This window comes from Panthera onca, chromosome D2, assembly GCF_046562875.1.
Source record: "Panthera onca isolate mPanOnc1 chromosome D2, mPanOnc1 haplotype 2, whole genome shotgun sequence".
In the NCBI taxonomy this organism is placed as follows: domain Eukaryota; kingdom Metazoa; phylum Chordata; class Mammalia; order Carnivora; family Felidae; genus Panthera; species Panthera onca.
Window position 1 is genome coordinate 1,157,809 of NC_138349.1, and position 12,397 is coordinate 1,170,205.

The 12,397-nt window shown below is 54.9% G+C and overlaps 1 protein-coding gene across 5 annotated transcripts in view; it reads left to right on the plus strand.

The window, feature by feature from the left end:
* Positions 1-12,397, plus strand: part of STK32C (serine/threonine kinase 32C) — a 97,468-nt gene that overhangs the window by 7,446 nt on the left and 77,625 nt on the right. For 3 of the 5 annotated variants that reach the window (XM_078435028.2, XM_078435029.2, XM_078435030.2), the window contains exon 1: positions 11,437-11,813. In XM_078435028.2, coding sequence (XP_078291154.2) covers positions 11,552-11,813 — 262 coding nt within the window. In that variant the 5' untranslated portion in view covers positions 11,437-11,551. Of the gene's footprint in view, positions 1-7,766; positions 7,909-11,436; positions 11,814-12,397 lie in introns of those variants that run through there. The other 2 variants (XM_081790433.1, XM_081790434.1) reach the window with 1 other exon arrangement.

A 12,397-nucleotide genomic window follows, 5' to 3' on the forward strand; every position in this document is an offset into this window, starting at 1 on the left:
GGCCTCCGGCCCGGGTCTGACGTCCGGCCCCTGGTGCCCGGGTCCTGGGCCAGATCTGAGCTGAGCGTCCACACGGACCCAGCCTCTGGGCTACAGGGCCCAGCCCCTGCCCGCGGATGTCGGCCGCATGGCCAGAGGGGTGCCCACGGGCCCCTGCAGAAGCTGACACACAGCCTGACCTGGGCAGCATGATCGTGTGACCTCTCCCAGGTAGGGGACGATGGCACACAGCCCAGTGTGGATAACCTGGGGCTCCCGTGCCAGCTTGTGCTGGGTGTCCCCAGCCAGGACAGGCGCGGCTTTTCTCTGACCGGCCAGACAGAACTTTCCCAGTCAGGCCTGAAGAAGCCTGATTTCTTTCTTGCTTTCTTAATTTTTTTAATGTTTGTTTATTTTTGAGAGAGAGAGAAACAGTATGAGCAGGGAAGGGACAGAGAGAGGGAGACAGAACATGAGCAGGGGAGGGACAGAGAGAGGGAAACACAGAGTCCGAAGCAAGCTCCAGGCTCCAGGCTCCGAGCTGTCAGCACAGAGCCCGACGCGGGGCTCGAACCCACGGACTGTGAGATCATGAGCCAAAGGTGGACACTTAACTGACCGAGTCACCCAGGTGCCCCATGAAGAAGGCTGATTTCTACTGCAGAGTCTTTGCTTCAAAACCAGGTGAGGCAGCCAGGGTGCTCACAAGCCGATGTCGAAGCAAATGAGCAAACCTTTTTAAAATTTTAGAGAGAAAAGAAGAGCTTTATCGGAGCCCAAGTTAGGCCCAGCTGCCCGAATACACGACTTTCACGAGGAGGGACTGCTCCGGGGAGGGGCCTTTGGGGCAGCGTCGTATGTGTTTGCACATAAAGAATTAACAAATCATCACGACCGGGGACAGTGTGGAAGGTTAGAGACTTTATCTTCTGTTTCTAGTCTGTGCAAGGCTGTGGGACTTTAATTGCATGGGGAGCAGGGAGGTTTTCTCTTTTTCTTATCTGTCTGTTCAGAATGCTCCTTTTTGCTTAAGTTTCTAACGGAGCAGATGTACGGTGTGTGTGGGGGCAGAAGTAGCCCCGTGCTTTGAGGTTTTGCCAAGTCATTCTGACCCCGTAAATGTTGAAGGACAGCTTCCCTGGGCACCCAGGAGCAGGGCCCACAGGCACGAAAAGATGAAACTTCCCTTTATTTTGTCACCTCTTTTGAAGAGAGGATTGAGGACAATGCAGAGAATTGGCCCTTTTCCCTGAAGATTTCAGGAGTGTTTGCACAGAACTCCATCAGAAGCGGTGGGGGAGGGATTCTCCCCCAGATCTCTCCACCCTGTGTGGTCCTCATCCTCAACAAGCCGCTGGGGCCACCTGGAGGTTCAGTTTTACTTAAAGGCAGCACTGAGTGCTGTGGCCGTGGAGGGTGGCTTGGTGTCCCAGCCCCTGCCTGGGGACAGAGACCGGCCTGGCCCTCTGAGGCGACTAGCTCCGGGCTCAGAGGGAAGGTGGGCTGGTGACGGCCGCTTATCCACTTGCTGCGGAGGGACGTGCCCCCCAGAAAATGTGCAGTCGTCAAACATAAAGGTCCCTGAATCCCGCACGCGCCCGAGAAACAAGACGTGGACACGTCAGTTTAGGTCCGTGGTTCCTTGTGGGTGGGCAGCACGGGACAGAGTGATGAGGCGGGTGGCCCCTCACCACCTGACAAGCCCGTGTGCCTGGGGCACGTTTGCAGGAAGTCCGGCGAGGACACGGGCTCTGCCTTCCGGGAGACCTGCGTTTGCCTGCCTCACCCACACCCGCCTCGGACGCCCCACGAGCCTAGTCTGGGACCCGGGGCTGATGGCTCGCCGCGCTTCCACGGGGTCCAGCATCAGATCAGTGTGAGCTGCGGACGGTCCCCGGCAGCCAGGTGGAGGGTGAGGGAGGCCACGTGGAGAGAGCCGCACGCGGGCACCTGCTACGTTGTGCCCCTTCATGTTGTTAATGGTCGAGTGGTTCAAAGTATACCGGACAGATCTAATTCAGGGCAAGGGAATTGTTTAAAGGAGATTTTTTTTTTAAAGTTTATTTATTTTGAGAAAGAGCGAGCATGCAGGGGAGGGGCAGAGAGAGAGAGGATCCCGAGCAGGCTCTGTGCTGCCAGCACAGAGCTTAAGGAGGTTTTTTTAAAAAGCAGAAATATAAAATGTCAGATGGGGGCGCCTGGGGGACTCAGGCAGTTAAGCCTCCAGCTCTTGATTTCAGCTCAGGTCATGAGCTCACGGTTCATGAGTTCGAGCCCCACGTCAGGCTCTGTGCTGACAGCGCAGAGCCTGCTTGGGATTCTCTCTCTTCCTCTCTCTCTGCCCCTCCCCTGCTCATGCTCCCTCTGTCTACCTCAAGATAAATAAATAAGCTTTATATATATGTATATATATGTATATATATGTGTGTGTATATATATATTATATTTATACACACACACACACATGAAAATGTCAGATAAATAGAGTGCCACTTGCCTAATAACAAGGCAGTTTGAAGCCATGTTTTTCTGCATTTGGGGATGCTTACCTCGTGCACACCCCGATTGTTACAGATAAGGAAACAAGTTCAGGGTGGTTAAGGACTTGCCAGCTCCATGCAGCCATCAGTGAGAGAGCTGGGATGTCGTCCCCCGATCACAATCTCCGAAGTAGTGAGGTCCCAACAACACGGCTATTTTTCAACCACGTGAAAGAAAAAGGACGAGAAATTCGCCCAGGCACGGAGTATAAGAATGCACGAATTCAACCATAAAACCAGATCAACAGGAATTCAGCCGCAGACAATTCAACAACAACTGCAGGTAGACTGTAGCCCGTGGCTCTCCGTTCGTCCGTAATCTGACTGCCAGGCCACGTGAAACCCCTCCGTCACGTGCAGTTGAGACGTGGCATGTTGTGGTTCCGGCAGTTCCAGCCACCCTCAGTGGCCGTGACAAAGCTTTGAGAGCGCGTGGCCGCTGAGACGTCTGTGGACAGGGCTGTCGTGCAGTGGCCACCGGCTGTCACTAACCTGCCTCGCGGGGACCACAGGTGCCTGTGACGTCCGGACCTCCTCCCGTGTCACGCTTTGCCAGCCAGCCAGCCCTTCTCACCTCGGGGCCACGCAGATGCTCTTCTCGTCACGGAGTCCTTCGAGCTCCTCCACAGTGTGAGCAGAAGGGACGTGAGCAGAGTCGCGAAGGCCCTTGTATCCGTGTAGAAAGCACGTGAGTGGCCTCCTGCTCCCAGAAGAATAGAGGCCCACAGGACAGACGTGGCCTGAATCCGTGACCCACAGCCAAGCCTGGTGAGATCTGCCGAAGCACGGCCGACCGCAAGGTGCACGAGTCAGATGCAAATCGTAGGTGGTAGAGAGAAGTTGGGGGTGGTTTGTTAGCGGAAATGTCATGGGAATGGCCAGCCGGTGCAGGGTCACCTCACCCCTCTCTGGAGCCCTCGGGGACGGTGTCCAAGAGGGCCCTGGGCCAGCTCCATGCAGGGAGCAGCTCCGTGTACCTCTGCCCTACCGAAGGGGCCACTTCACCCCTCCCTTGTCTGCAGTCTCTCTCACAACATGGCTTTTGAGGGACCACGGTGAGTTTTGCGGTCTGTTAGTTATACTTTCGTAAAAATGGAGAGATGACAAACAAAAAGACCCCTGACCACAGCCCATCGTACAGACACAATTCAATGATTTGTAGTAAATGTATAGAGTTGCAACCGACACCACCGTCCGGCTTCAGAACGAACTTCCCACAATCCCCATTTCCACCTCCAGCCTTAGGAGTGCGCTGATGTGTGCCTTCTGCCTCCACAAATCTGCCTTTTCTGGACATTCCGTATAAATGCAACCATACGATACATGGTTTTTCATCTGTTTTTTTCCCATTTTATCCTGACTTTAAGGTCCGTCCGTGTTGCAGCAGGTAGCAGTATTCCACTCCTTTCCATTGTTGGGTGATATCCCGTGGCACGAATCTATGGTTTGTTTATCTGTTTGCCAGCTTGTGGATATTTGGACTATTTACGGTGTGGGGACATTAAGAATAATGCTGTTATAGGGGCACCTGGGTGTCTCAGTCGGTTAAGCCTCTGGCTTTGGATCAGGTCATGACCTTGTGGTTTGTGAGTTCAAGCCCCACATCTGGCTCTGCACTGACAGTGCTTAGGACGCTCTCTCCCTCCCTCTCTCTCTCTGCCCCCCCCCCACTTGTGTGTGCACACACACTCAAAATAGTGAAGAATAAAAAACTTTAAGAAAGAATAATGCTGTTATGAATATTTATGTGCATGTATTTGCATTGCTGTGTGTTGTATTTTTCTTGGGTAGATTCTTAGGAGGGGAATTGCTGGGTCTTATGGTGCGTTTATGCTTCAATTCTTAAGGAGTTAACTATTCTCCAGGTGGCCATATCACTGTACATTTCTATCTGCAGAATTTGGGGGTTCCAGTTCTGCTACGTCCTTGAAAACACCAGGTATTTGGCCACCACAGAATATGCCACCCTGACATGGGATCACCTTAGGTGAATGGTGCTGAGAAACAGTGTGTCCCCACCACCAAGTCAGGGTGCAGATGTCCCTCCGCGAAGACGCTCTCCCGCACCGGGAGGGGAGACCGCTCTCAGCTCTGGAGATGGTGCTGACTCCAGTCTGTATAATAAACCTTCCTAAATTACCTTATCTTCCAGTACTTTCTCCCATATGTTTTTCTTCCCCCAACTTACCATCCCTAGAAGCCCAAAGCACTTTTTCTTGTCACTTCTCTACAATTTACTGCCCTTTGTTAAAATGGCATATGAATCCCCAGGCCAAGTAGCTTTTTTGAGCTTTTCTTGTCTTTTCTCTGACGCCTCCCTTGTGCACAGAAAACAAACGTTTTCTCCTATTACTCTGTCGTCGTTTTAATTCACACACCCCAGAAACTGGGTCTGAGAAGATACAGGGAAAGTTTTTTCCTCCCCTGCAGTAGTGAGTGTGGTTTTTATTATAGCCCTTCTAATGAGCATGGAGTACTATCTCAGCGTGGTTGGAATTTTCATCTGCCTGATGATTAACGGTGTAGAGTACGTTTCTACGTGTGCATTAGCCGTTTGTATGAATCGGTCAAATGTCTGTTCAAGTCTTTTGCCCACCTTTTAACTGGGTTGCTTATTTTCTTATAACTGAGTTGTGAGTCATTATATATTCTCTGCACAAGTCCTTTGCCAGAAGTATAAGCTTAGCATCACCGCCTCCCAGTCTGTGCCTCCCCCTTTCGTTTTCTTTATGGTGTCTCTGAAGCACGCGAGTTTTTAAGTTCAGTGAAGACAGACACGGGCTTTTTGACAGCTTGAGCTTTTGGTGTCACATCTGATAGCTCTTCGGCCAACGGAGTCATGTAGGTCCGCCATGTTTTCTTGTAGAACCTTGTGGTGTCAGCTCTCTGACACCAGAGGCCTCTCATCCGTTCTGAGTTAGTATCTGCGTAAGGGTCTCAGCTTGTTCTCATATGGATATCCAGTTTTCTCAGCAAATACACTTTTCTTTGGGGGCATGTTTTTAGATATAGAGTCAATTTTGTGCACACATATGACCTATTCATATTCTCTATTCTATCAGTCTTGATAAACTGCACTTTTAAAAAGGCTTCTTCCATTTTATTTGAGTTATGAATTTATGGCACAAAATTTCTGCGATATTCCCTTATTTATTTTAACATTATTTTTAATGTTTATTCATTTTTGAGAGACAGAGAGATAGAGTGTCAGCAGGTGAGGGGCAGAGAGAGGGAGACACAGAATCTGAAGCAGGCTCCAGGCTCTGAGCTGTCAGCACAGAGCCTGACGCGGGGCTCGAATGCATGAACCGTGAGATCATGACCTGAGCTGAAGTCAGACGTTTAACCGACTGAGCCACCCAGGTGCCCCCCTAATTATTCTTTTAATCTCCTTAGGCCCTGTAGTGATAACCCCCTTTTCCATTCTGATGTGGCAATTTTTTTGCTCTATTTTTATTCTATAATAGTAGGGTTTTATCAGTTTTACTGGTTGTTTTCAAAGTACCAATGATTTGCTTTATTGACTTTTTCTATCATTTGTCATGTTCTGTTTCATAGATTTCTGCTCTCATGTCTTTTCCTTCTACTCACACTGAATTTAAATTACTCTTCCTTTTTTAGCTTCTTAAGATAGAACTTAGATCATTGATTTTAAACTTACTTTTTTCATATAAGCATTTAAAAATAGCTGTATCCCACACGTTTTGTTATGTTGGTTTTCATACTCATCCAGTTTTAAATATTTTCTAATCCCCTCTGTGATTTATTATGTGGTCCATGGATTACTTGGAAGTTTGTCATATAATTTCCAAATGTGTGCAGCCTTTTAGGACATCTGTTATCATCGGTGTCTTTTTTAATGTATTGTGTTCAGGCAACATATTCTGTATGATTTTAAACCTTTGAAATTTACTGAAACATTTTTCTTTTTTGGTCCCAGGATATGACTTATCTCCATGAATATCCCTTGCACGCTTGAAAATGATGTGTAATATGCCACTGTTTTTATAATGTTCTCTAGAGGTCGGTTAGGGCAAGTTGGGTGACGGTGTTGCTCAGACTTGTGTGTGTGTACTTGCTCTATCAATTAGAGAGAGAGAGGAGGATTTAAATCTACCACCATTGGGGATTGTTTTCTTCTTGGGTTGTTGTACGAGTCAGGGTTTTCCAGAGAAACGGAATCAAGAGGATATGCAGAGGTATATATACGGGGGTTCATTACCGAAGCCGGGTCATACGGTTACAGAGGTCGAGGGGCCCTGGGATCTGCTATCTGCAAGCCAGAGAACCGGAGTCGCTGAGTGTTACTTCCCAGTCTAAAGGCCAAAGGCCTACAAACCAGGGAAGGGGCTACGAGGGGGTGGAGTGGGTAGCTGGTTTAAGTCCTAGAGTCGGAAGGCCTGAGAGCCAGGAGCTCCATCCAGTGTCTGAGGACAGCCGAGCTCCAGAAGAGAGAATTCAGGCCCCCAGCAGGTTAGATGCTGCCCACCCATGGCGGGGAGGATAGTCTGCTTTGTTCAGTCTACCAACTCAAATATCAGTCTCTTCCGGAGACACCCTCACAGACTCGCCAAGAAATAATGTTTTGCGAGCTCTCTGGGCTTCCCAAGCCCAGGCAGGGTGACACATAAAATTAACCATCACAAGCCCACCCCTTGCCGACCTGACATCATACACACCTCTTCAAACGACACTTGGTCTCCAGACAAAGACATAATGAGATCATAATTCCACCCAATAAGACATACACCCCAAGATGAACTAAACTCTTCCCCAGTGGATGATGACGGGAGGCACTCAACCACCATGAGCAAGGTGGCCATGGTGGCCGTGATGCACAGCAGAGGCCAAGTCTGACTTGAGCAGACCTGTGGTGTTGGCTGGTCAGTCGCAATGTTTCCGGAAGTAGAGTAGACAGGAAGCCTGTGTTAGCAGAGAAGTTCTAGGTCAAGTGAACAAAAGTCTAACCTGAATCATAAAAACAGGGAGCCGTGGCCCCTCAACAGTTTCCAGACCGGAGCTGGTTAACAGACCCAGGGCCCCTTGAATGGAAGGGCCCCCTCGAAGAAGGACTCCGGAACACTACCAAAAATGTATACTGCTTATCTTTCTCCCGGCCTTCCCCGAAGGGACTGATGGCCTTCTACCAGGGTAACTGAGCACTGGGGGTGGGGGGGGGGGGGGGAAGGACATAATCAGACATTTGGGGACTACTGAACACCAGCTCTGAGCTGACATTAATTCCAGGAGACCCAGTCGAAATGCCCTGAAGAGACAGTTGGTAGAAATATGGCCCGCCGGGGTGGGCTGGTGAGGACTGAGGACGAAGGGAATGCTGCCCTCGGACAGGACACACACCACCATGAGCAGGATGTTTGTTGGCGGCAAGGTGAGCATTAAAGGTGGTGGGGTCCCCGATGGAAACAAGGAACGTGCTACTGGAAACCAGAGGAACAACGAGCCCGGTTGTGCAGTGGCAGAAAACTGGGCTGCACTGCATCCTGATGTCAGGCAGAACGCCTTGCAGGTGATGAACTTGGCTACTGGCTGAGGAGATTTATAAGCAAAGTGTTGAAGGCGTGGGCTGCTTTCCTCTTGCTGCTCATGGGAGAATATGAGAGAAAAGAGATAGATTGAGGAAAGTCTCTTAAGCAAAAGTGAACCAGCGCTTCATGATTTGGGCCTATCTGGATTGCAAAGAACACTAAAATTAGGAAATTGCCTGTTGGAAAAGCATGTTGGAAACAGAGGGCCAAGGGTGTGGCTGCACAGCCGCTTGCCGGAGAGGCTGGTGTGCGACTCTTAAGTCACTCAGCCGTCGCAGCAGAGCCCAGCGGGAAAGGTGGGCTCACTGCCCCCCCCCATTTAAGGGAGCCCCGCGTGTGTCTGCGAATGCTGTGCCGGCAGATGCACCGCTCGTCGGCACTGAGAGCAACAGATTCAGGGCGGGGTGAAAGAGTGCTATCAGACTTTCTAGAAAGTTCTATAAGCAGGAAAGGGGCTGACAGGGCTGGTGAGCTGCAGGTACGTGCAACCCATCAGGATAAAGGAAGAACACAGCTCTGAGGACGGGGCTTCCAGTCGCAGAGGATTCTTCTCGGGTCTTGAAACTTAACGGAATTTTCTCTGCTGCATTTTGAGTTTACTTGGGAGTGGTGACCCCTTTGTTTCTTCCACGTTCTCTTTTTGGAATGGAAAGGTCTGTCCTGCGCTCGACCTGCCCATGTATTTGGGAAACAGGTATCTTGTTTTCCAGCTGCACAGATGAAGAGGAATTCTGCCTTGGGATGCACCACACCCAGAGTGTCACTAGCACCTGAGAGACATGGTGACCTTTGAGACTCGTGAGCTGATCGTGCTTAGGTGGCATTTTAGGCCTGGAGCTCACGCCGCAGTGCCGAGTGGGGTATTCTGCACACAGGATGGACACAGATGTTGGAGGACCCAACAGTGGACTGTGGTAGGTTTAATGGTGGCCCCCCAAAAGATATGTCCGCCCAGAACCTATGAATGGGACTGTCTTTGGAAAGACAGCCTTTGCAGGTGTAATTAAGATCTCGAGATGGTGTCCGCCTGCGTTAAGCTGGGCCCTAAATCCTCATAAGGGAAGAAGAGGTGAGGACACGCAGGTGAAACATGATGTCACAATGGACGCAGAGAGTGCAGTGAGGCCCCTGCGAGTCAAGGGTCACGTAGGATTGCCAGGAGCCCACCAGAAGCCCAGAAAGGGGCGGATTCCCTCTCAGGACCTCCAGAAGGAACAGGCTCCGCTCCAGGGCTGTGGGAGAATCCACTTCTGTGGTTTGCAGCCAACCACTTGGCGGTGCTTTCTTGCAGGGGCCCTGGGAACTGATGCGCGAGCCTGTGTTCAGACCTGGTACCATCCCAGCGGGTGAAGGGCTCCCTCCAATGCACCGTGGGGCTCCGGCCCCTCTGCTGTGCGTTCCCCTCTCTGATGATTCTCTCTGTGGTCATCAGAAGCCAGGCAGCCAACCATCCCAGCACTTGATCCCCCAAACTCCTGCCTGCCACCGTGTTTGGGACTCTGTTTGGTCCCAGCAGAGTCAGTGCTGGTGGCCCACAGCCAGGGACGGTCTGCTTCCCATCTCCTGCCAGGACCCTCCACATCGGTGAGCGGTGAGCGCCCCAGGATCAGAATCCCCTTTGAACTTGTTTCCTGTTTCCTGGGGCCAGTGCTGGTATCTGCTTCCCAGCAGAGCAGCTCAGAGTTCCATAAAAGGACTGTTTACGAAGAGGCGGGCAGCCCACAAGTGTTAATCTCATATCGGCGACATAAGATGAAGCACACCTGAAAACTGGAGACTGTCCTGGACTCTGGTTACATGACAATTACTGGCTCAATGTCAGGGGCATCCCCCTAGGGAAGCACAGCTCATTTGGAGAAGTGAGAGACCAGTTCACAAGATCAGTGGGACTAACCTGGCTTCTGCTGGAGCAAAAATGCGCCCCTCCCCCATCTCAATGGCCCAACACATGTCCTACAAGCCTGGGGCTGCTCTGCAAGTGTCCCCAGTGATGGGGGCTTCCTCTTAGCCAAGGGGATATGTATGGCCAGTCCCACACCTGTGTTATACAGCTCACCACAGTTCTCACTTCATTGGTCAAGCAGGTCAAGGAGCCACGCTGAATTTCAAAGGTGGGGTGGGGTACAGGTGTAGCCAACCATGGAAAGAGACCGGAGTGGTGACGGATAGACTGAGTACCACAACCTGGGGTTGGGGGGGTAGAGACAGGGCAGAGCCCAGGGTGGCCGAAGGATGTGCGTGGACAGAGGAGCAGCGGCGAGGAGATCCGCAGGGCCTTGCAGGACCTGCAAGCCGGGAGCGAGAGGGGGGAGGGGGGGTCCATCGCATTGTGGGGAAGCAGAAGGCCCCTCCACGACCTCTCGGGGAAGGAAGCAATGACCGGGCTTTGGGCCTGGCTACCAGGCAGAACTTAAGGCCTCCAAAAGCCAACCCATCACAGAAATGATTCTTCAGTGACAAAGTCTAAGGTGCAGGAGGCTTGGCACTCCTCAGAACCGTCTCCTAGGGCGTCCGCTGTGCCCAGCGCTGGACTCCCGCGGTCTCACGTGGCCTTGCGAGCAGGGGTGGAGACTCACCGAGCTTAAGCTGTGCGTGGCGCTCCCCAAATACGCCGCGAAGGCCGTGGAGAACCCCGCGGTCAGCGCCAAGGCCCTCGTCGGACCCGGGCAGGGCCAGGGGACTCTGGGCAACTCGGGCACACGGTTCCTGGGAGGGCTCGCGGAGTGCACCTGCGCCAGGGGCTCCAGCTCCGGATGGGCGTCCGGCAGGCCTCACCGAGAGGAGGACGGGGACCCTGCCAAGGAGACCCCGAGAGCGCGGGTGCACGAGTCCGTGAGTGCGCGCGCTGGCAGCCAGGCTCCCTCCCCTCAGACCGCTGGCGGAGGGGCTGAAGCACCGGGCCCCGAGGCCCGCCCCGCCCTCTCCCTCCCCTGCACGCTCTGACCCCCACCCAGCCTCGGCCCCCGCCGCCCTTCCCCGGCCCCGCGCGCGGCCTGGCGAAGCGCAGAGCCTCACGATGAAGTTGAAGGCCGCCCCACATCGGGTGGCCGGCTTTGTTCGCGAAAGCGGCGGGGGTGGGGACACCCAAGGGGAGCCCCGAGTCCCCGCCGCCTGGCCGAGCGGGGCCGTTCCCGTCCTCTCGGGAGACCCGGAGGGGATCGTGGCCTTCCCTCCCTCGCTCTTGTCCCCGCCTCCTAGTCGGTGCCGCAGCCCCAGGGTCCGCGCAGACCAGGCCCCGCTCGAGGTGGGCGGCGGGCCCTCGGCGGGGCGCGCCACCGCCAGCGCCGCCCGCCGGGTCTCCGCCCCCAGGCCCCGCCCCCCGCCGCCGGCCCCGCCCCGGCCCCACCCCCGCGCGCGCCGGCAGCCAGCGCCGAGGCCGGGGCGCACGGAGAGCGCCGCTAGCCGCTCCGGCCGCCGCCCCTGCTCCCCGCCCGGCGGGCGGGCCATGTCCCCGGCTGCGGCCGCGGCGCGCACCCAGGCCCGGCCATGAGGAGCGGCGCGGAGCGCAGAGGCAGCAGCGCCGCGGCGCCCCCCGGCTCGCCGCCCCCCGGCCGCGCGCGCCCCCCGGGCCCCGACGCGCCCCCGGTCCCGCCGCCGCCCGCCGCAGGCCAGCCCCGGGCCCGGGACGCGAGCGATGCCCGCGCGCAGCCGCGCCCCCTGTTTCCGTGGAGCAAGTGGAAGAAGAGGATGGGCTCGTCCCTGTCGGCGGCCACGGCGCGGAGGCCGGTGTTTGACGACAAGGAGGACGGTGAGCGCGGGGGGCCCCCCGGGCCGCTCCCGGGGGCAGCGTGGGGACCTGCGCCGCACGGACACCGTGCGCGCTCTCGCGGGGCGGCCGCGGCGGGAGCTTTTCCTCGCGCTCAGACACCGCGGCCGCCCGGGTGGGACGGCGTCCCGGGTCGGCTCGGTTTCCGAGGAAACTCGCTCGTGGTGCCTGCGGCGCCCACGCGCACCCAGGGCTCCCGCCTGCGTCCTCCGTGTCCAGTGGCGGCGCGGCGGGCGGAACAGGCTTGGGCCCGCCCTTTGGGGCGAGGGTCCGTGGTCGGAGTGGCCCCGGGGTTAGCCACGTACTGTGGCGACGGCTGTGTGTTTCCAGTTTCCTTTCAGGGGCGCTGTGCAGGCTTGGTCTGCTCTGCACCTGTACTGTGCCGCGTTTGCGAAGGGAGAGAGGCCAGCCCCACAGGTGGCGCGGGGTCCCTGGCCCTGGGAGCTCTGCCTGGTGACGGCGTGGCGTGGCCGCCCCGTGCCCGGTCTTTGCACGCAGGTGTGCAGTGGGGGAGACGGCTTTGCCTTTGTGCAAAGACCTGCCCTTTGGGAACTGCCTTTGAGAGT